The 25,032-nt window shown below is 35.8% G+C and overlaps 1 protein-coding gene, 1 long non-coding RNA gene, 1 other non-coding gene and 1 pseudogene across 5 annotated transcripts; 3 read left to right on the forward strand and 1 right to left on the reverse strand.

The window, feature by feature from the left end:
- Positions 1-727: 727 nt before the first annotated feature.
- Positions 728-12,193, reverse strand: LOC141837741 (uncharacterized). 2 transcript variants are annotated; one of them, XR_012602566.1, is made up of 2 exons: positions 11,885-12,193; positions 728-1,319 (listed from the first exon to the last, which is right to left on the reverse strand). It is a non-coding gene; the product is annotated as an uncharacterized LOC141837741 (long non-coding RNA). The 2 variants fall into 2 exon arrangements; XR_012602567.1 differs by having other exon boundaries at positions 728-1,331.
- LOC141839369 (uncharacterized) lies at positions 5,900-7,537 on the forward strand (annotated as a pseudogene).
- A 726-nt stretch (positions 12,194-12,919) lies between the features above and the next one.
- On the forward strand, positions 12,920-13,008 carry LOC141842449 (small nucleolar RNA snoR114). The gene has a single exon (XR_012602888.1). It is a non-coding gene; the product is annotated as a small nucleolar RNA snoR114 (small nucleolar RNA).
- Positions 13,009-15,960: 2,952 nt separating this feature from the next.
- Positions 15,961-24,876, forward strand: LOC141840809 (transcription factor bHLH48-like). Of its 2 annotated transcripts, XM_074728879.1 has the most exons (7): positions 15,961-16,697; positions 16,763-16,921; positions 17,010-17,075; positions 18,733-18,801; positions 18,910-18,984; positions 19,160-19,400; positions 24,728-24,876. In XM_074728879.1, the coding sequence occupies exons 1-7, from the start codon at positions 16,188-16,190 to the stop codon at positions 24,775-24,777; spliced, it is 1,170 nt and encodes a 389-aa protein (XP_074584980.1). In that variant the 5' UTR covers positions 15,961-16,187; the 3' UTR covers positions 24,778-24,876. The 2 variants fall into 2 exon arrangements, with proteins under 2 accessions (XP_074584980.1, XP_074584979.1); XM_074728878.1 differs by lacking the exon at positions 24,728-24,876 and having other exon boundaries at positions 19,160-19,509.
- The last annotated feature ends 156 nt before the right edge of the window (positions 24,877-25,032 follow it).

The raw sequence follows: 25,032 nt of genomic DNA on the forward strand, positions 1-25,032 counted from the left end.
ATTAATAAATAAATAAATTTAAATATAGTTAAATATCATTTTTTTTTCATAAAAGACTATAATTTTGTCATAGGTGGATCAGAAATATATGGGTAAAGATATTTAAATAAATAATATTTAAATCATAGTTTAATCCTTCTCACTTCTGATGTCTCATGCCACATGAGGAACGAGGCGTACGTGGATGTTGAAATACAGTGGGTAAAGACTGTCGGGCGAAAGGATATTTCAGTCATTTTAATCCTTCTCACTTCTTTGCCCATGAGACTCGTGTTTGTTTACAGCAAAGTTAATAAAAAAATCTTTATTTGCTCATTAAAAAATAATTTTATCAAAAAATTCGTGCTGTGAAAAGGAGATTGTAACCTACTCGCCTAAACGGGTACAACCGAGGACACAAAAAATTATGAAACAACAAAATAGAGAAAAAATTAAATTGTAACGGACGATAAAGACATTGTGAACCAAACAAAAAAAAAGGAAAAAAATTATAACGGACGAAAAGTGTTGAACAGGGAAAGTGTCGTAGGCATAGCTTTCTCGTGGAGCTCAAATTAATGAACGCCTGAGGAAAGTATGAGGCCCGCGTGAGCCTGTTTACTTGCGGTGGCTGCACGGCCATTGATCGACATCTGGAATCCCTGAATAAACATGATAGAAACAATCTACTGACCTCCTTAAGATTGAGCCATTCATGTCTCATTCACTGTGTGCCATGGCCATAAACTAGACCTTGCAAGCCCTGTCAAGTTTAAATGATAACAAAATCCAAAGATTTGACAATGCACTGAAAATATTCTAGGGAAAAAATACAAAGAACTCCACCAACTTACTTCCACTGAATTGTACTCTAGAAGTTATTATCTTCAGGCCACTGTGAGCCGTGATTTTTGGCTTGGGTAGTGTGGTGCTCTTTTAGCTGGTTCATTACAAGTCCACTGGGACTTGAAGAAGAATACTGGGTAGTTTTATACTGCCTAGCCTAGCATTTTCAGTATAACTTCAAGATGAGAAGTAGGATGCATGGGTAAATTGCATAATGTCTCAGAAAGGAATGAGCTGAGTAAATTTCCGTCAACCCGAAACATCGAAACTGCCTTAGGTTTCTTGACCTCGGCTCCTGTTACAGTTCCCTTTGTTACAGCTGATGATGAAGGCTGACGGGAGTTGTAACATGCTGTGAGTGCAAACCAGGAGATGGTGCATCCAAAGACAATTGCCTCTTTCAAGAAGTTGAAATGCTAGGAACGGGTGCAGAAACGCCTGATTGAACATTATTAAACAACCCAGACAGAAGCCAACCTCCTTGTCTCCATTCCCTATTTAAAGAACTGAGAAAGCATTAGCTAAATCCATTAAAATGAACCTGAAACTTGTAATTCTTTGAATAATATCATCGGCGTACTTAATAATTCTCTATGTTCTTTGCCCGGCACTCTAAGCTCCTTTCTTAGTTCAGTTAGTATTTATTTCTCCTGAATTTATACATGTAGAATGATACTTGAAAATCACGAAACAGTGATGAAGTAGAAATATGTTACTTGAGAAATGGCATTAGATTGAACCTTAAATGCTAGAAGAACTAAACTGTATGTATGATTCCTGCTCAAGTCAATGTATCTGGATCTCCTTATCATTTTGCATTCTAGAGTAGGGAATAACACTAGCAATGGTCCTTCCATTACCCGTCACTACAAGAATTACTGAGATTAATGATGGAATTAGCGACGGAAATTTAAATCCGTCACTAAATTAGCAACGAAAATTTAAATTCATTGCTATTTTAGGGTTTTAGCGATGGAAACTTAAATCCATCGCTATTTTTTTTTGTAATTTTAGAGTTTCATTTCCTTTTTTCTCCGGTCAATCTCTCCTCTCTGATCTACGACGTTCCTCTTCGACCTCCAGTACACACCTCCTCTCCTCTCCAATCTCCAGCACACATCCTATCGATTGGGCCGAGCTCGATCAGTCGCGAGCTTTGCCGAACGTGAGTTTGGTCGACTGCGAGCTGAGACTTGGCCTCAGCCCTAGCCTGAGGCCCGACAACGAGCTAGGCCAGGCCTCAACCTTAACTGCTAACTTGGTCGACCGTGAGCTTAGGTTTGGCTTCGGCCCTGGTCGACCACGAGTTGAGCCTCAGCTTCAGCCCTGACCACGAGCTTAGCCCCGTGCTTGAAGTGAGGTCGGCAATCCAACCGCGACCTTATTCCTGTTCGGGCGGCCATGCAACCCTAGTCAGGGGGTCGGGCAAGCGTGGAAACCTAGATTTGTATTTAATTATTGTTTGTGCACCCCTCACTTCATAGTATTGTTTGTGCAAATTCTCTATTTAACATGTTCATAAACTTTTTGGAGACAATTTTCTTTGTGCCCTAGTTTTAGGTATATGATGATTAATTATTTATTGATAATATTGAGCTTTAATGATTTAATTAAGTTAAATTTAAGTATTAACTATATACATGTTTATTTTTAAACTTTTAATAATGTTACAAATTTAATTGTTTTTAGGTTACAATGTATATAAATAAAGTTTGGATGCACAATAGGTTAGAAAATTAATTTATCACTAATGAATATTTTGATAGAGTTGAAGAATTTGTGAATTTCATTAAGCGTCATCCAAATTGTATGAATTGTGACATGTTACGTTGTCTGTTTAGTCAATGCAAATCTAGAAATATAATTTTTCATAATGAGAATATTGTAAAAGTACATCTAAATAAAGATGGATTTGTTCTAAATTATTAAAATTGGTATTGTCATGAGGAGGTTTATGTGTTTAAGTCAATTGGACATTCTGTTGCTTCGTCATATGATCTTATTGCTCAAGATGAATCGTCACTTAATTACAATTCGATACAATCAATGATTTACGATGTAATGAATGCGTTTGATCATGAAAATGTTGATGAAATACCAACATCTGAAGTTCAAAAACTATATGACATGTTAAAGGATAGTGAAAGAGAAGTATAGGAAGACAATCCTTCTAGTCATTCTCAACTATCAGCTATTACAATGCTATTAAACATCAAGGTAGAACATCATTTCTCAAAATGATATTACGATGATATTTGTCAATTGATGTCAGAATTGCTTCCTGATGATAACATAATGATTGATAACTTCTACGATACAAAGAAAATTGATTAGAAGTTTAAGTTTATCTGTAGAAAAGATTGATTGTTGTATAAATATATGCACGATCTTTTGGAATGAAGATAGTGAACTTATTAAATGCAAAATGCATAATCGCCCTTGTTATAGGCAGCGTAGTCACATCTTAGGAAAAAAGAAGAATATTTAACATGGTAAATTATGTATTACTTCCCGTTAACTGTTAAATTTCAACGCTTGTATGCATCTGCGGCAACAACAAGCTATATAAGGTGGCATCATGAGCATATACACAAAAGAGATATAATGTATCATCCCTTTAACTCCCTGCGTGGAAACATCTCGATACAACATTTTTTTCCTTTACAATATAACCATGTAATATAAGATTGAGACTTTCAGTAGATGAATTTCAGTCATTTAGTCAATTTGAATAACAATATTTATCTTGACCAATCATATTAATACCATATAATTTATCGTCATGGATATGTATGAAAGACGAATACATGTTTCTTATTGTGCTTATTCCAAGTCCAAAAAATCTAAAAGAGAGAGATATTTTTTTGTAATATCTAATTTCTAAGCTGAAAGAATTATGGAATGTAGGGTCGGAGACTTATAATATTGCAAGTAAAATTAATTTTACCTTGCATGCTACTTTATCATGGACGATTAGTGATTTTCCGACATACTCAATGTTGTCCAAATAAAACACGAGTGGTAAGTTATCATGTCTACATTGTATGACAGAGTCTGACGTATTTTCATTACCTTACAGTAGGAAGATATCTTAATTTGATAATCATCGTAAATTTTTACCTTCGGAGCACCCTTTTAGACGAAATAAAAAAGAGTTTAAAAAGAATGAAATGGTCTGTCCATAATCAAGTCAGGAGAGAAAATTCTTGAAGGAAATAGATAACTATAGATTTGTATTAATAACTCAGATGGGTTCTGATGATTTTAATAAATATATTGTTTGGGTGTGCAAGTGTGGTTGAAAGAAACAGAACATATTTTAAGAGTTGTTAATATTAGAAGTATTTGCTCATTCGTCATAATTTAGATATGATGCATGTTGAGAAAAAAATTCGATAATATTTTCAATAGTATAATGAATGTTCCAAGAAAAACTAAGACACAACAAAATCACATTTGGGATTGAAAGAATTAATTAACACACCTAAGTTGCATCAGAATGAAACAACCAATAAAATTTTCAAAGTTTGTTATACATTAAACAAAGAAAATAAGCAGATATTATGTAGTTAGTTGAAAGAAATCAAATTCCCTAATAAGTATATCTCCAATATGACTCGATGTGTGGAAATGAACAAATTAAAAATGTTTGGAATGAAGAGTCATGACTGTTATGTGTTTATGCAATGACTTATTATAAATGACTTTCATGATCTACTTCCTAATAATGTTTAGCAAGCATTTATAGAATTGAGTATTTCTATTCAGAAATTTGACATCGAGGGTTATTATGACAGCAAAAATGCTTCGGCTCAAAATAGAATACCTCTTATACTCTACCAATTCATTTAGCTTACGAGCCACGACTAGCTGGTCCTGTGCGGTACAAATGAATGTATTCATTCGAACGGTTTTTTAAAAGATTAAATAATAGTATACGTAATAAAGCAAAATTTAATAGATCAATATGTAATACTTATTTAGTTGAAGAAGTATCTTTTTTCTGCTCATATTATTTTCCTGATAATGTGAAATCAAATATCGCAAGTGTCTTCGAAATTCTGATGATATTCAATAGATAAACCAGAGATACTTTCTATTCTCAAATTTTATGATAGGTCAATTGGTGCATCTGTTTATAGATGGTTAAATAAAAAATAATACTATAAAGCAAGAACATACATACCCCTGAGCTGTAAAAGGTCAAACTCTACATAAAGTGAGTTAACTTCCATATTCAAATATTTATCCTCTTATGTTTGTTTGTTATACAATATTTCTTAAGATTACCTTCCTTGACGCTTGTAGGAACAACAATTACAACTACAAAATCCATTAATAAGCTGTAAGTGAGGTAAAGAAAAAATTAGAGATGGAATTTACATTATGTTTGAAATATATGTAAGTTAGAGACTAAATTATTTTCTTCAAGTGTATGATACAATCCATAATTTATATCATAACTATTTTCTAGGTAAAGGACCATACATCAAATGGGCAAGATCAAAGAATAATGGACCTTGCATGAGAACCTCTTTGTAACATAAGAGTTTTCTCTGATTACTATATTAATGACTTCAAATTTCCCGTGGCACAACGTGATTCACATACACTAACCTATAATTCAGGTATTTGCATAAAAGAATCTACCAATAACACTAATTCTGAATTTGATTACTATAGCAGATTTGACGAAATCATTGAGGTTAAATACCTTGCTTTACCCATAAAAAGTGTATTATTCAAATGTTCATGGTATAATCCAACTCCAAGAGTAAGTACTAGAATACATTAAAAGTACAATTCAGTTGAAATTAATGCAAACAAAAGATTTAACAAGTTTAAACCTTTCATTTTCGCAATACGAGCTAGTCAAATTTTCTATATTGAATACTTGATGAAGAGAAGAAGATCTAGTGAATGGTTAGCAGTTTGTCAAATCAAGCTCGCTCAACCATTAAAATGTCGAACTCTATCACGATCCAAAACCATTATGCATTTTAGAATGAGGAAGTGAAGATACATTTAGTTGATTCACAAATTCAATCCATATCTCAATTGCTTATAGATGTAAATGTCACTTACGGCCGGGGAAATAGATGATGGAGAGAATCTAGCAGTGAGGAGTTTGATGTACTAATAGAGTCTAGTGATGAAGACTTAGAACCGTTAATATTAATGATTCAAATTGTAATAATGATTAAATTTTCGAATTAATGTTAATTATTCAGTTATGGATATATTTGTTTTTTATATGTAAATCTCATATAAGACATTATTATTCTGATTGATTATTAATTGAATTGTGTTTTTGTTATAATATTATTTTGTAGATATAATCATTTCAGTGCACCAGTACACGATGGTCAGATTATGTTAAAGATTATTGGGGATTTATATGTATTAATCTTATTAGTAATTCAAATTTATCTAATCTTTTCTTTATTATTTCGAATATTGAAAGTTATTTTCATACAGTTTTATTATCAAAGGTCATAGTGTATCTATGTATATCATAAAAAATTTAAAGAATGTCAGTACGCTATTAGTTCTACATGGAGGCATGTAAATCAAGATCTTAATGGTTTTTATTATCATAAATTTTTGATAAATAATTTGAATATTATTGATACTGTATAATATTCTTTGATATTATTTTTCTCGATATTGTTGTTGAAAAAATATACTTGGGAAACAAGACACGAGGCATAATTTAAAGAAACATGAAACAATTATTGTCAAAAACTATACAAAGACTTGTTATACAAGTGGAGAAAGAAAGAAACAAAGTTATCCTATGTACCTATTGAACTTTGGGATACATGGAAGAACATTTAGGTTGTAAAAAAATGACAACAAAATTCATCGACTGCTCAAAACAATAGAAATACTACGGTCGCCGTCCCAAGTACGGAATCCACAAAACATACGGCTGGATCACGATCTATTATAGAACATACAATAGACTTAGTGAGTTTACAATAAAGTTTTATAAAAATTATATAATTATTAATCAATTTATTTTAATTTATAAAAAATTTTGTGTTTACAAGCAAATACTTTACACAGACTTGACAATTATTAGGAGGTATTTCGCAATACCTACAAGAAAAAGGATGGTACTTTTGTCCATGCTCGATCAAAGGTCATAGACGTAAAAATATAAACTTTATTACCATTCACATTTAATAATGACTAACTTTATTAATTATATATTAGATAATAATAAATTTTTTTCATAGGATGATATAACTGATTGAGTTGTATAAACGTTTCAGCCTGCTATAGAGGAAGAGTTACAGACTCTATCAGACGATGTGATAAATGATCTATATTATAAGATTGTCGATGGAACAAAAAAGAACTCCCTTTATGACCTTTGCTCCCATGCACGGGTTGTATATGAGCGTGTGATGGCTCCTAGGATCAAGAGTCATCCCAGTTCTTCATCTACTAAAGTGCAAGTGTTAGACATAAAAATCAAGAATTGAGAGATCGGATCACGATATTAAAATAGTCGATGGAAGATCAGGTCACGACAGTAGAGCAGTCGATAGACGATCAAGTCAAGACGGCAGTAGAGTGGCAAATGCGAGAATTCTTTTCTTACTATTCATTAACGAGTCCTGCTTTTCCAACATCGCATAATTTCGATTCACAAGAGATTCAAGAATTGAACGCTACTGATAATAGTTTTTCTGAGATATATTGACCTTCAACTTAGTTTTTTTGTTTATCACTCATAAAACATGTAAAATAGTTCTGTTAATTTTGATATTATATGCATCTCTAATTATATTACATCTTTTCAAGAACAATGTAGATAAAACGGTCAACACTTGAAAAACTAGATTTGATACGATATTCTATTATTAAGGTATATATTCTTATAAAGCATGTTAAATTTGTGTTTATCAGTTTGTGTATTTTTCTGATAAGTAATTTTAGCTTCATATATCAATTTTAACGTTAGATTCATATATGAGCAAGATTCTTTTAAAATAGAAAATGTAGTGAAGTTTGAACTATATATTTGTTTTATTTAATAACCTATCATATTGATTTTGCTGCAAGATTGGATGATGAGATGTGATAATAGTGAATATGTAGGATCGGTGCGGTCGAGAGAGGGGGTGAATTTAGATCGTTCACTTTTCTTTCTTTTTAGTCGTGTTCGTTCTTTCTAGTTAGAGTGTTAGTAGCAACAGCATTATAGAAATAATAGGAACAAACAAACACAGAAACATGTAGGATTTACTTGGTTCCCAACTAGAGCCGTAAATTTGAATTGGGCCCATTGGGTTGGTCCGCTTCGCCAAACAATTTAAGTGGATTGGATTGAAATTTTATCAACTCATTTTAAAATTGGTTTAAGTGGGTCTACCCGCCTAAGCTTGCAATCTATGTGAGTTGGCCCGTGACAGACTTGGGTTGGCCAGCAGGTTGAGTAAAATTATTTTTTCTTCAAAATTTAAAATTAAAGTAGGAAACTCAATGAACTAATGAGTTTGACCCATCTAAACAGCAATCCAAACTTAAAAATTTCAACTTGACTCATTTAAATTGTAATCCAAACTTAAAATTTTTAATATTTATAATATTTTTATTTTTTGATAGACCCATGTGTTGGCCCACCTAACTTGCAACCTGCCTTGAGTTGGGTTGGAGATTTCCTAACCCGCCATGTTAGTGGGTCGGCCCACCCCATCCCGCCATATGACAGGTTTCTAGTGAGTGGCCCGGCCCCGCCATGGGTTAGCCAGTTTAACAACTCTATTCCCAACCCCCCCCCCCCCAAGGTTGATACTCCAAGTTCTATATACTAGAGGCGCCTGCCCACTAGTATTTTTCTTTCCGGAACTTTTCCGGAGGCGGAGAAATCCGTCTTACAGTTTTGTAGTAAACACAATAATAAAGATAAATACAAGCTTAACACAAAAAAACAAACTCAGTGAGCCATTCTGGAAGTCTTAAGCGTGAGCACCATCCTAGAGCTTCCTTAGTCGCAAAGCTTCGAGAGTTATTCCAAGCGCAGAAATAATTAGTCGTAGTAGAATTGATGATTTGAAGCTCTAATCGCAACTGCTTATAAAGACCCTTCCGGATGCCTAGATCCCTTTCCGGGGACCTGGGCTCGACCTGATCTGATCTGATGTCGTCGGACTGTATCTATCGCAGTGTCTTATCTGGTCTAGGCAGCGGAGCCATTCAAGGCGCTTGGAGTTGTTTCGATTCGGCTCTATCCTAATTGAACTAGGTTTCCTCCGGGCTTGATTTGAATGTGTTCGTTTGGTTCCTTAGTCCTACTTCTAACTCCAGGTTCTTGTAAGACAAACATACAACAAACAAGCTAGTCTACTCCTATAAGTTTTCCCGACCTACTAGGTTTACCACCTCGGGATCACTCCTCCAGAATTTCCTTTGTCAAGCCTCCAATTATTCTTGACCCACATGGACTTCCTACTCGACCTTTATCTTAAACCTCGGGACTTCTGCTAAACCTCCAACCCTCGATCCGGTCTAGACTTTCGTCTGGTGTCCTCGATCCCCAGGGCTTCTTGCCCGATGTTCTCGATCTGTCGAGACTTCTGCCTAGTCCCTCTGACCAAAATTTCCTTGCCCAATCCTTTCAATCAGGACTTCCTTGGCAATTCTTTCGACCAAGACTTCCTTGCTAATTATCTGGTCTTGAGTAGACTCTTTTTGAGTTCTCCTTGCTAATCATGACCTGACTAAGCAAAGCTCACATTCAAACATCATGTACTGTTTGGATCAACCCTTGGTCAAACTAACCAGACTTAAGTACATTGTCAACATCAAAATCCTAAAGGCTGATTGCACCAACATAATATACTAGTTTTTTAGAAGGATTTGATGTGATGGATTTGAACCATATATGTTCTTATTTTGTGATGGAAGTGATGATTGTATTATTTTTGAAACATGTACTTGTTATTAAACATAACTTGCTTTTTTGTTGATATCTTGGTTTGAATGTTGCTTTATCGATAAATGAGGCTTTGTTATTAAATGATGAAGCTTTGTTGTTATCGTGGATGGGTTTGTGAATGTATCGTCGTTTGTAATTGTTGAATGAATTGTGGATATCGTTTGTAATGTATCGTGGATATGGTTTGTGATTGAATTGTTTTTGAGCAAGATGAATGTTAGATTGAAATATTTGATATAAACATGATTTAAATTAGGAAATAAGGGGAGTTGCTGTCAAAATTTTAGTGAAATTAGTAACGAAAATTTTTTTCATTGCTAAATCCATCAACGACCAAAATAATTGCGACTATTTTATTTTCGTCGCTAATCGATCGCTAAACCCATTTAGCGACGAAATTTTCATCGCTAACGTCAATAATTCTTATAGCGAGTCATCATATGTCCTCTTATTGTTGTAGCAAAAGGTGGAATTCGCCACCCCAGCGGCCTCACACGGTCGGTCTCACGATCATATGTGAGGAGATAAATTGAGAAACTATAGTCAGCCTCTGTGAAGGAGACCATTTTTCTTGACTTTGCCGAGATTCAACCCTTGCTCATTGTAGCAATATTTGGCCCGTAGTGGCCAACTCAACCCTACCCCAGGACATCATATGCCCTCTTATACCCCTATTTTGATAAGGTCAAGAAGGACGATCATCATCAATGTTTGCATTTATTCAGAACGACCTATTAATGCATACTTGTAGATACAACATGCAGGGTTCTGAATGAATTAACAAATATGAGGCATCTTCTTAAGAAAAGAAAAATAATAGTCCACAGAAATGGTGAAATAGCACTAGGAAATCACTAAAATTGACCTCATCAAAATAATATAGTTAGCAATGCAAATGTCTGTTTTCCTTGCTCGATAGTAGGATAAAAAGTATGTTATTGACTACATGGTATCTGAAGAACATGTATTAAGATGTTGGTAAATTAATTTAATTAATTTGGAGCAGCACCATGGTACCACCTTCCAAATGCAAAAGTATCTTGTAATTTTAGCAAGCAAGCTAGATCATCATTATTAGTAGATGCGAGGCCCGCAACAGCTTGACCTACTTCTTGTTTTGGATGGGCAAATTAAGATATTATCCAAAGGTAAAGATGTGCAATCATGATTGATTGAGCTTGGTCAATCAAGCCCCCAATCCTAAACCTATACACGATGCCGACAAAAGGCCACATTGAGAAGACTTAATAATCCCCCCAAATACAACTTCTATTTTTTTTTTATGTAAACTAACGGGGGAGAAGCAAGGTGGCTTGCTGGCCAAAGACCACATTGAGAAGGCTTAGTAATCCCCCCAAATAGAACTTCTATTTTTTTATGTAAACTGACGGGGGAGAAGCAAGGTGGCTGGCTTGGTTGGAGGCATGCCCTCCAGGCTCCAGGTGATGATTAGTCAATTAATTTTGGTGGGAGATAGACTAACAAGTATACCAGGGGAAAAACTGAAAGCATATTTCATCAAACAAATTAAGGTCAAACAATTCAACATTTTTTATTCATTAAACATGCTTCCTATATGTATTCCATCGTATACAAGTTCAAAAGTCTATGTTGTTTGTCCAACGATCCCACATTACATGACATCTTAATTTTGATATTGACATGGAACTAAATGCACCTTCAACAGTTCCACTATCTCAACCAAAGTTATCGAACCTTATTAGGACTCCTTACTCGGGGATGAAGGAGAGGCAAAAGTGTCATCTACGCACTTCCTTGGGAAGGGATTCTTCTGGTCGTTTGCGATCTTGCTAAAGACATCACCTAATAGTTTGCATGGGCCTGAATCTACCCTTCATCAGCTCTCTTCAGACACTCAAGCCTGATGTTAATCGATGCGAAGCCCGATTGAGATCCAACCTAGCCACTACAAAGTTCCAACTAAATACCTAGATTCCACTAGAGGAGAGCGATCGCCCTCAAAATAGGCCACCATCGCTCGCGCTATGATTCCTAATAAACTTCACAAAGAATTTACCTAAAAGACAATCCTAATCCACAACATTATCATCATTCGAACGGGGGATAGAAATGCAATCAAACGCTTACCACTACCATCAGAAGTATCGGATTCCATCCCAGGAATCCCATCTGCGAACCCGTAGAGACCAAAGATGTATGGATTTCCCTTCACAGCGATCCAAATCGCAGCAATGTAAGAGGGAGATCCGCCGGTTCATCGCCGATTCCCCTCGCGCGAGAGCAGGAAACGATCCAAATCGAGCATGAGGAATTGAAGCCGATTGAATCAGTTGCGCGATCGGAGGCGGTGGAATGGAGCCTATGAAGCTCGAGAGATGAGAAGGTTAGTGCCGGAGCCCGGAGGGATCAGAGACGACGAGAAATGCTTCCGGATGGAGAAATGCTTCCGGAAGGTCGGACCCGAATGATATTTACGGAGGGAGTTTAAAACAGCGTGTTTAGTTCCAGGCGTGACATTAACACGAGGTTCCTATTTATATCGTCGGACAGTGCATGCGCGTCACGTGACAATGGTTTGAGCTGGTCCGGTTCGCACAATTCAAGAGTCAATCTGATTACAATGGTTTGAGCTAAAAGGATGAACCGGACGAAAATCAAGTTAGCCTAGTTTTCTATTCAGCTTCATATCATGTTTCGTTGGATGGAAAACATTAAAAAATAAAATTCACTTTGGGAGAAAGGATGCCCGTGGTGATGGCCTTGTTTCTAGGTCAATAGTTCATGACTACATAGTTCTACTTCAAATTAGCATATCAAATTTACATGTTCAAAGATATCAAATTAAAGGGGCAATTCCTTAGACTAAGTCAACAAATCAATACTTCACCTGTGAATTTCTATAAGTAAACATCATTAGCTATGCTAAGGATTATAAGCTTAGTTTCTTAAACTTTTTGCCTCTTGCTACAATCAAAGACAGATTTAAGTAAGGCCTACTTTGGGCTCTAGCTCAGCCCTGTGAGTCTTATAATATTTATCATTAACGTATTTTGAATATTTTTGATTAGGGTGGTGACGCAGTTGGCTAGCGTGTAGGTCTCATAGCTCGATGAGTTATCCTGAGGTCGAGAGTTCGAGCCTCTCTCACCCCATTCATTCTCTTGGTGATGAAGATTAATGCACTTCAGTGATGTCAGGGTTCATCACAACCATCTGATTATCAGATGAGACTATAAGATGCTTCTGAGCCAATATTTTTTTCTAATTTTTAATTAACATATATAAATCAGTCATTTTAATTGAACTTGAAACAGAAGTCATGGTTGTGATTGGATAGTACATTCAGGAGGCCCACTTGTGGCCTCTACTTCCACTTGCATAATTTTTTTCATATTTTTTGTGCTAATTCAATTTATAATTTAAATAATTTGGTAGGCGTTTGTATTGCCATTCGATCTTGTCTTGTCACATCATAGTTTTTATAAAAAAATAATGTTGTTTTATCATGCATTATTTACTTTTTTTTGGCAAACTATAATGCATTTTTTGCCTTTTTTTTAGGATTTATTTATTATGCCAAAGCAAATAAAGATAAAATAAATTGTACGACTGTTGTTCGATCAATCAACTCTAAAATTGCAATAGGATTCATTCATTAAAAAAATTAAAATATTAAAGTTATTCAAGTTAAAGGGTGCAATTGTAATCAGTCAAATCTCGAGTACACAATTTACAGAATAGACTGTAGTTGTTTTGTGGAAGCAATACAAAAGAGTCTCAAAAGTGTTAAACACAAACATAACTCGTAAGATCGGACAAAATGAGTTTAACATAATATAACTTCATGCATAGATGAATCCAAGGTTGGGCTATTTTGGACTCTAATCTAATTTTAAAAAATTACATGGATATTTGTAGTCTAACTTGGTATCAAAGAAAAATTGATGGGTTCTTTCTTTATTTGTTCATTGTATTTTGATGTTTAACTCACCCCTTCCATACCTAGAGCTAGCACAGTCCACCTCCAATTTCTGAATCCGTCCCTGACTACAATAAACTACATTTGTGACTCCTTTATAGATATTCTCGAGTCTCGATCTGTTACTACTATCATTGTAGTTATTGATCATAAGTGAATCAGCCCATGATCCATATATAGTCACTCACCTAGTTTTCTAAAGATTGTGATCATTATCAATTTAGGATTAATGACCATCATCTATATAATTAATGGTTGGACAACTAAAATTAATGAGGATGATTAGAATTAATGACCATAATATATGAGATTAATGATTAAATGACTCGAGAGATCTGATCACAATGAGGGTGATACACAACATGAAATCATAGTATGAAATCGTAGCATGACACTCACATTGGCAGTGGGTCCCACTGACATGTAGTGGAACCCACTGCATGCAATTGTGAGTGTCATGCTACAATTTCATGCTACCATTTCATGATAAGTATCATTTCTCTTTTGTACTACATCGTCCACTTTATCTACTACAAATTCTCCTTGAATTATGTATTGAAGAGCTTTATCAAATATAAATTTAGGGCCCTACCTCTAACGTTTATTCTCGTGTGTGCAGGTCAAAACACTGTGCAAACTGATTACACCTCCACCTCAACATCCACTTGTTGACCGTCATCAAGAAACATGATTTATTCAATTCTACGAGTGTGGTAATATATAGGAGTTCATTCAAATCCATGATATCATTCGATCATGTGAACATATATCTTAAGACTATAAATAATTCATTGAGCAATTTCTTACAACAGTGACAAAGGGAAAGAGCACAACCACAATCACCCTGATGCGGATGGTCAAAATGGATGACGTGGCTCTTATACGGATCTTCTGAAGGTCAAAGTCCAGGCTGAAGTGTCAACGTGAGCCAATACAACCTTAACCCCGTCTCGGCCACCTTTTGTCTCAGTTGATTCCTGTCTCGGTCGGATTCGTCTCGGCCACCTTGCGTTTCCGTCACCTCGCGTTTCGGCCACATTTCATCTCGGCCAGATCCGTCTCAGCCATTTCCTGTCTCGGCAAGACCGGTCTCGATCCACTCCATCTCAACCAGCTTTGTCTGGGCTGCGCTCATCTCAGCCAACCTCACCTCAACAAGTCTACCGTCTCGGCCACTCCACCTCACTCAGGCTAGTCCCTAGCCTCAGCTATAGATCTCTGGCACACTAGCCTTGGGCGCCGTCGCTCGAAGAAGGACTTGTCTGCAGATAACACAAGTTTGGTTCCCTCTGACACCTCTTCTGTTTGCGCCACCGCACAAAGGGCATATCAAACCATTAAACGTGGCTTCTCTCTAGCCTCTTAGCCCTGTACATACCGCCAAAAGGAAGATATTAATGTCAGATTCGATCTATCCCAATGCTTTTTCCCTGCATATGCGGCCAATAACGGAGGGGACAAAAGGTAGTTGCTTTCTATAGCGTGCAGCGGTACAAGGTGTACGTCAGGCGACCCTACATACGAAACCTTAATACAGGGTATAAAAAAAATAACTCACCATCATGCAAGGGGTTCGCTCTCTGAAACTCTCATTATTCGTACTACTTGCTCTTCGTTCCCCTCATCCTCACCGGAATTCTAATTTGAGCATCAGAGTGACCTGTCGGGATTCATCGGCGTCAGTCTAACCTCTCTTTTCGAGTGTCTTTCAAGTTCAGTTATGGTCCTGTTCTCTAGCCCGACCTCTCCTTCGCGTCTAATCCAAGGGTCGTCATCGTCGGATAGTTCACTAACTGATGGCTTGATCATCCACGATATTTAACCGGAACACAACCAAATAGGTCAATCCACTTTATAGAGTTTGGTTGGATCTTCTACTCCTATAAAATAAGATAGTACTTATCGGGTTATTCCGGCCGACCATTGACAGTAGGCTGCCGGCGAAGTTCTAAGTTGCCGCCGGAGGTATATTCAGAGGAATATTCTAGCGGAGACAAAGTGTATTTTTGAAACGTCTTGAGAAAGATTTCATTTGATTTCATTTGGGCCACCGACGGTGACCCGACTCTCGTAACCTACCATTCCCGTATCGTGTGTGTGTACGATCACCGAGCGTGGCAGTCAATGCGGGTCCGTTTCGATTCCGTTATAAGCGCCTCGAGAAATGAGATGATTTTAGAGAAAAATTATAAATGAAATTGAGCTCTTTCACGACGGCCATGGAGGATCTCTCTATATAACTATGCTCACGCCCGCTTCACCGCTTCCAGATTTGGAGCCACTTCTGACGAGCTTCCACTGGAATCCATTTGATCGCTTCCAGGAGCCGTTCTAGGGTGATCGAGAGGAGGGTGTATATAATCGGATCTGCTTGATTTGGGGTTTTCCGGTGGCGTTCTTCAGCGGGAACTGGCCATTGTGCTACGATCGAGGCGAGTGGCTTAGGTTTTGATGGAAACTGTTGAGTCCGCACGTATCTCCGGCGTCGGATCGGGGAGTTCCAACACCCGCGCGGCGGAGATCGCGGAATCCTTCCGCTTCGAGGAGGAGATCCACAGTCTGATCGTTCACCCTAACTTCGAGGCATCTCCAGGAGGTTCGTTCACCGCGCTGCTCGGCCTCTCCGGCAACCAGGCCACGGAGCTCCTCCACCAGCAGGGCCGCGCCGCGGCCGCATCCTCCCCTGCTGGCGCCGCCGATTGCCCGATGGGGGAGTTCCGCCTTCCGCTCGGGTGCTCCCCGACGTTTTCTTCAGACGCTGCTCTCGTCGAACGCGCCGCGAGGTTCTCTGTCTTCGCATCCGACGAGTCCCCCGCGTCGAGCTCTGGCGGCGGCGACATCTCGCCACGGATGAAGGTCGAACAGCTGGACTCCGATTCGCCCCCTTCCGCCCCCGTCCTCCCTTCCCCAAAGCCGCTGCGATCACCGGCGAAGAGGAAGGAAACGTGTGAAAAGAGCAAGGTACACAACCCAACCCCCTTCCTTAGGCCGTGCCCAATGAGACATTTCCCTCTTTCGGAACGCAGGCCAAGGGAACGGCAAAAAAAATCAGAAGCGCCGAGGAAGACAACGACCAAACCAAAGCCACAGCCACAGAGGAAGACACCGCCGGCGACAAGCTCGCCTACGTTCACGTCCGCGCTCGTCGTGGGCAAGCAACCGATAGCCACAGCTTAGCGGAGCGGGTACTCCACTACTACTCGATTAATTAATGACTAAACTACTTCATTTAACTATGGGATTATCACTAATCCTATTCTTTACATTTTATAGGCTCGAAGGGAGAAAATAAATGCGAGGATGAAGCTTCTGCAAGAGCTGGTCCCCGGTTGCAGCAAGGTTGGTGATTTTCTCAATCATTCTCTTGATTTGATGGTACTGGTTCCCTAATTGCCATTATACTTTGATAACATAGATAGGCTCAAAGCTTCTACCTTTCATACGCTATCGATTTTGCAAGTTACTTCATTGTTACGCAAAAAGGTCGATTCTTAACCTTTTAGTAGGAAATAAGTTTTAGTAGATGGGAGAGTGGGATGGGATGGTGTGTGCATTGATTTGCCTGGAGCCAGTGATACTGATAGATAGGCGATGTGGTTTGGCCCGTAGAGCATCTTGTCGGCTTGCTTCTGTAAGCTACACTGTCTATCCTTTGACTGGGCCATAGTTGGTCGGATTTGAGCATTCTCCTTCCATCATAATCCCGTCTAATGAATTCACAAACAATTATTTTGAGTTTATTATTATTATTTTAATAATTTAAGTGTGTATGACATAGTAGACAATCTTCTCCCTAATTTATTTACTGTGTAAATCCAAAGCACAGTTCATTATACACATTAAAAAAGTTAACCTCTAATACGTTCTTCCCGATTTAAACATGGACCTCTTATTAATTATTCCTTTGAGTGCTTTATCACTGCACTATGCCCTATGGGAGCAGTTGTTTTGGGTGGCGAATTGATGATGGTCCAGACAACAATTACAGGAAAAGTTGAGGGGACAGAAACATGACATGGTTAGTGTAGTTGAGTGCCCTATTAATTAACTCTATCTATGATCTTGCAACATCGATATTGCACGGCAAGTTTCTCAAAGTGTGCATGAACAACCCCATCTACATTTTTGCCAATAGATATCTAAAATTGCCCTCTTAGTCCAACTCACCAGCTCTTTTTTTTGCATATAAGGAGAGGTTTATGAAATTAATTGTATCCTTACACATCTTCACTGTAAGATTTTTAGAGAGGTTTATGAAATTAAAAAGTTAAACAAAAAAATTTGAACTATTGTGAACATGAGGTTTGAGGTTTTTAATTTAAGAACAGTAGTGAAAATTCAAAATTACTTTTTTCTCTCGAAATTAATTATGTGGGTAGGGCCAATAATTAATTAACAATGAGGTTTGAGATTTGTAAGGAGATTTTTTGATTATGAAGAGAGTAATAGATTTTTATGCATTTGATGTGGTATATTAATTACTACAAATACAAAAAAACTCATTTAGAGTTCTAACTATGATCCCCGGAAGGATGTTTAAATGTACTTAATTGATTCTGGTTCATTCTTCAAGATCTATGTGCATGTACTTTTTGTCATGATATGTACAATAGGTTTGACCTCGGGTATGATAGACGAATCAGAGGAAAAGATCACCTACTTCGGGGATTAATCAAGCCAAATCTGAACATTGAATTTAAAAAAAAAAAAAAGTTGATTCATCCTTGTCAATATGCTTAGCTAATACAGAATTCAGTGCCCATCACGCATATTTAAGTCTAAGCCACTGTTAAAATTACTTATTATTTGTTGAAGCAGCGTTGGCTCGCACGGGCCAGTAACAGTTTCTGTTAAAATTAGTGATCATTGACCTTCCTGATTGCACCCAATCTTTTGGCTGAACTTAAACATACAACTTTAAGCTTTACTTTCGGATGCTTTTTCTATATACAATGCACTGGAGGTGAATTAATTCTACGAGCTGCTCGTGATGCAGATAACAGGTACGGCTTTAGTGCTCGATGAAATCATCAACCACGTCCAGTCCCTGCAAAGGCAAGTCGAGGTACCCTTCTTCGCTGTCTCTACAGTTGTCTCTTCACTCACCTACGTGTAAACAAATTAACGCTATATTTCATGATCAATTTAACTCTACATTACTGTTTATTCTCAGTTCTTGTCGATGAGATTAGCAGCGGTCAACCCACGCATCGATCTTAGCTGCCTCGACTCCTTTTTATCTACGCAGGTAACGATCTGTCTCTAAAACATACCAAAATTTATGCATTGAAAGCAACCGGCCACCTCTCTCTCGGAGCACACAGTGACTATTAAATGCACGCTTGACGCTCCCGTATGGCCCCTCTTTTTTTTACTGGCAAAAGGCTCATTGTGCTTTGACACATATACCGCGGTGTTGGCAGTACGGACCTACCGCTGCTGCTGTCGCTGCTAACGGAAGAGAAGCTCTGGCCTTGGATCCTGGGCCGTGGTCGCTGCATCACGCCGCGGCAGGCGACGACGTGCGGCGACTACTACTGCCGCGGCAACAGCAGGTCTGGCACCTGGACCTGCTTCGCCCCCAGCAATCATTCATGGCGTGGGAGAGGGATGCAACGGCGAATCACCAGGCACTTCTCTTCGGCTACGACGCCTCCAGTTCAGGTAATTTTCCTCAACTACTATTGCATCCATCATTCATGAGAATTATTAACTCGTGCAATTACCAAAATATAGGAACTTGGTGGTAGACAATTATTTTTAAAATCAAAAGGCTCCCCTTTTATGCCCTTCGTTTATCAAAATAATATTTCACCTATTATTTAATTTTTAAAATATGATTGTGCGTCTTGGGAGCTATTTTATATATTAAAAACGCTATTTTAGAATTACTTTGTAGCCACTTTGTAAAAAGTTAGGTCAAAACAACCTCAAGGAAGTATTATTTTAAAGCTATTTTGTACAAAGTGGAGCTATTTGGTTCAACTTTGGTCATAATTACTCTAAGGTAGCTTTAGTTTGGAGCTATTTTGATCTAGTTTTAGACAAAATAACACCATCTTAGAAGTTGTTTTGTAGTTTTGTACAAAGTAATTTTAAAATAAAACACGGAATGGTGTTTTAAATGGAAAATTATGAATGAGATATTGTTTTGATATTTTTAAAAAGAAAAGTATTCTTTTGACTATATAGATTAATAAGGACTCCTTTTTAATTTTCTACCAACACAATTCACCCCTAAATCTTTAAGAAAATATGTAAGTAGAATAATCTGGGCATCCTTCTTTTAAAATTTATCAAAGTATCTCATCTATTATTGGATTCTTAAAATACCCTAGCGTTTCATAAATTGTTTTATAAAAAAACACACTAGAGTTGTGTTATAACTACTCTACAATAAGCTAAGTCAAAATAACTCCAAGACAATAGTTTAGTACTGCTTGGAGCTGTTTAGTACAAAGTGACGTTATCCAGTTACGATCAAAATTATTTCAAAGTAGTGGCACTACTTGGAATTATTTTGATCCAAGTTTTAGTCAAAATAATATAATTTTATTTGTTTTTATAAGGCAATTTTAAAATGGAGCACGGAGAAGTATTTGAGTAAGAAATTATAGATGGGATATTCTTTTTAATATTTTCAAAAGAAGAGTGTTCTTTTAACAGTATAGATAAATAAGAATATGGGCACTTTTTTTTAATTTTCTGCAATTTCGATTCATCCCTTCTCCATTAATATTAACGAAGAGTGTAGGGTAACCCTCGGGACATAGCTGAGTTGGCTATGATGTAACAGAGTTGCAGAAGAGATTTACCTCCTCACAGATGGTCGTGAGACTGACCATGTGGGGTCACTAAGGTGACGGATTTCATTTTTTATAGAAGAGAATGCAGGGTAGCCTTTAAGAAAATATATAACTAGAATATAGAAGCATTTCAACAATACAAAAAAATGATAATCCCAGTAGCCACATCTCTGGGGGTGGCCGACCCGGTCCCACGGAAGTTTCCCACCGACCACCAGGGTAAATCGGGAAGCGCAAACGGCGGCCAATCCAAATGCCCAGCATCCTTTGATTGCGTTCCCCATTTGGAAGAAAATTCCTACAAATACGCCGTAGCTGGGGATCGAACCACGGGTCCCTGAGTTACAACCCGGATGTCCTACCGTTGCACCATTGCCCCGGTTTGGGATTGCGAATACGATGGTAAATTAATTAAATATTCATAAGTAAATTTGACATTCAATTTGTTAAAAATTTATTTATGTTTATTCAATGTAAAATGAAATCAATTAAATAAATAAGTTTAAGTATTTTATTATATTAAATGAATAAGTTTAAATATATATGTATTTTTAATATTTATAAATAAGGATGGTTAATTATTCATGAATAATATTTATTAATAAAATTTATAAATTATATTCATTAATAAAATTTTTATGATAAATAAATTTAAAAATATTAAAATAAATAAATAAATTTATATTATTAAATTTAATAATTAATTAAATAATTATAAAATTATAAAATTTTTAAATAATCAAATAATTTTTAATTGAGAGTTTGATAATATTTAAATAAATCAAATGTCAAATTTGAATTAAGTTTAAATTCGTTAAAAAAATTAATTTAAATTTAAATAATTATTTTAATAGTTTGATTCATTTTAAATTCAACTTATTCAATTAACTTATTAAATAAATTTAAACACCATCAGATAGCCTCCGTTCGTGCTAATCGCGAATCAGCGAATGCTTGCAGCGGTTTGGCATCGCGGAGGGCCCGAAGCTATAATTGATTGCTTCGGGCAATGAGGAACCTCCTCTGGGCTAATCTGCCTGCAATGCAGTACAGCTTATCCCAACCTGGCCCCAATGGTCCCCTCGCCGTGTGGATTTCCGCTACAGCTCTGTCTCTTTCTTCTGACAGTCTTCTGCCTTGCAAGAAAAAGGATGCACGATTGCATAAACTCTACTCTACCTAATAATCAACAAGCGGTACGGTATAAGATTAATGGATTGGTTGGTTCTTTAGATCAAAGGGTATTACTAAGGTCATCCTGTGGTTCTTTAGATCAATTTGATCAACATTACTAAGTAGTTATTACAATGACACAACAACATTATATTAACTGTTACAGATATTGTAATAATTAATTGTAACTATTAAAATAATATTAAAAGTAAGAATATTTTAAAATAAATAATATAATAAGATTTTTTATTTTTATTTTTAAAAAAATTAATAATTTGCATAACTTAAGACGTACTTTTTATTTTTGCCCGTTTAAATTTTCGGCGCTAGTTGATAGGTTTTGTTGCTTGTTTTTGACTGGCTATCAGACAGTGACACATGATATGAAGTGCTTTTACATCTCACCTAGGGTTGTTAGTCCTAGGTGGCATCAACTAGGCTCGAGCCAAGTGCAAATCAACTACGGCTGCTGAAACAACTGAGGCCTGAGGGGCACTGTTGTGAGTCAAAACTTTGGATAAAGGTGCATGAGTTCTATATCGTAAGATTCGTCAATATAGAAATAACTATATGAGTTTACTAGAGGTTGATTACAGTAAACTATTTCACCATCGGTTCGTATATTTATATGCACTATTACTTTCTCATCAAAAATCAACAACCGGTTAGAAGTACAGTTTACATATAAGTAACATGGTGATTGTGATTCATGCTGATTTAGGGGTAAAAATAAAATGGACAACTTTTGTAGTACCATCCTCAAAATATTTTTTTTATATTTATTATCAAAATAGTATCTCATGCTATTTTAACATATTTTTTCTTTTAAAAATATTTTTATTTTTAGTGATGTCATATGGAATCATAATTATTATAATATTGATATTTCAATTCTCATAACACTTAAAACATTATGATATAATTGTTATAATATGAATATTTTATTTTTGATCAATATTGATCAATATTATATTGTAATAGTTATGAATCATAATTTTTACATCATAGATAATTTATTTTTGATTAACATTAATTAATATTATATTATATCAATTATAAGAATAAATTAGTACACATTTATATTATTTTTGCTCCATTATTCTTTGGAGGGATCTCAAGAGCTATCTTATATAAGCAAATTTTAAAATAGATTAAGAATTAGAACAGTTGGCCTTTAAGATCAATCAAAATACACACGAGTAAATGTAATTAAAAAAATGGACTACTATTTTATAATTACGTAGTTACATTCCATGGCTGTTACAACTATAATCACATAATTATTGTAATATCATCGAAAATAAAAATAAATTGGGATGGGATGGGATGTTATTTTAATAATAAATAAAAAAAATCCTTTTAGTATTCGAATAAAAAGAGACTTCCTTATTTTTGCTTGTGATTTAGGGTACCTTATGTATTAAAAGGGTTGCTTTAATAAAAAGAAGAAGAAAAGTTTGCATTTATTTTACTAAAAGTGGCCATTTGTTTTAGGAGCAATAGATAGTATTTCATAAAAAAGGTATAGGAAAAGAATTCATAAAAAAATAAAAAAAATAGAATAATATTTGGTTTATGGAGAGAAGGGGAAAAAACATAGAGGTTATTTTTACATTGTTTTGTTTACTTGGAAGGAAGAAAAAAAATAGAATCTTTAAAAATAAATTGTTAAAAACATTGAAAGATGTAAAAATAAAATAGGGCAAAAATAAAAAGAGTTTTTTTTTCTTGGTAGCAAAAGGTTTTTTTCCCGACCCCACAAGTGTGAATCACGGACGGTCATTTTTGACCTTTTTTCTCATCATGGATAGCGCCTAATTCACGTAGGAATCGAACCCAAGGCCTCATGGTAGCAAACTGTCCTGCGCTAGCCATGCAAGTAAGCCCGTGGGGGTTGTTTTTTTTTCTTGAATCATCACATGAATGCCCCTCTTTTATATTAAATCATGTTTGATCAATCAATTGTATTAATATAATAAATTTATATTATAGTAATTATGAAATTATAACGGTTATAATTATATGATTTTATAGTTACTATAATATAAATTTGTCCTGTTCATAGAACTGATGGATCGATTCATAATTTAATATGTTTGTTAGAAAATAATATCGAATAGTGTAATGACTGAGTACTTAAGGATGATGACTGTGTCAATTGTACAAGGACTAATGGGGTGATGCATCATTTTGATAAAAATAAAAGATAGATGTCACCTTGATGATTATATAAAAAAAGTGTTTTTTTAATTTTTACTAAAAAATAAAATAAATAAAATATTATCCGTGGAGTTTTAGATTTATTATATGTAAACATTTCCAAGAAGCTATTTGTGCCAAATCTAAAAAAAAAAAATCTTCACGGTTGTGGTATAATAGTAAAATAACTCAAAGAAACAATAAAAGAATTAGAATTTGAATTTCAAATGAAATAAATATCTTGAATCTTTAACTTCTTACGAATATCTTAAATCTTTAAATGTACATAAATTGTACTACAAATTTGTTGGACAGAAGAATAAAAAAAATTATCTACCATCAAAATTAATTAGTTAAAACTAGAACACCTAAATTATTTTTTTTAAAAAATCAATCCTTTAATTTTTTTTTTTTTTGAAAGAGGAAAAGAAGCTATTGAGAAGTTTGAGGAAAAGAGAGGGGAAATATGAAAACACAGCAGTATAGTTCTTCATGAAGTTACTTGATCGGTCAAACCAGTCGTTCATATCACTACATTCCATGACGTCCTTTTGATACTCGTTAGCAGACGCATCCATAAATAGAATGCTTTAGATTTTATAAGACAGCAGAAACAATTAAAAGACACACTGATGGAGATCTCTTTACTTATGGTCTTTCTCATTGTTCTTATTTATGCAAATCTATATGTAACCGATACTTCTGGTTCGTTAGATTGTTGATGCACGTATATGTTTTCGCTGCTGTCTCCGAGTTGTTTATAATGCCCATACTTGACTAGTTTACAACCATACAATTCTCTTGGTTTTGTAGTGCCACTGAACGCGGGCCGATCGAAGACACAACTCTCGACCGAACCATAGTTGGCTCTTTCCTATTGCTTATATAACACCTGTAATTAGGCTCTAATTAGTGTGCTAATTGTAATATGAACAGAGATTTGAGCCAAGTACGATCTTCTAATTCCAAATTGTATTGTGCTTATGAAGGCTCCAATGTCCATGGCTTCATATTCAAACAGCAGATTTATTTATGCTATCTCAAAGTATTTTAAGCTTTGAAGCAGAGTAGGAAAATCATGTTTTATTCTACTGGACTAAGCTAATCATGACTTTAAA

Source organism: Curcuma longa, chromosome 11 (assembly GCF_044706935.1).
Source record: "Curcuma longa cultivar G26 ecotype Majalengka, Jawa Barat chromosome 11, ITB_CL_G26_1.1, whole genome shotgun sequence".
Classification (NCBI taxonomy): domain Eukaryota; kingdom Viridiplantae; phylum Streptophyta; class Magnoliopsida; order Zingiberales; family Zingiberaceae; genus Curcuma; species Curcuma longa.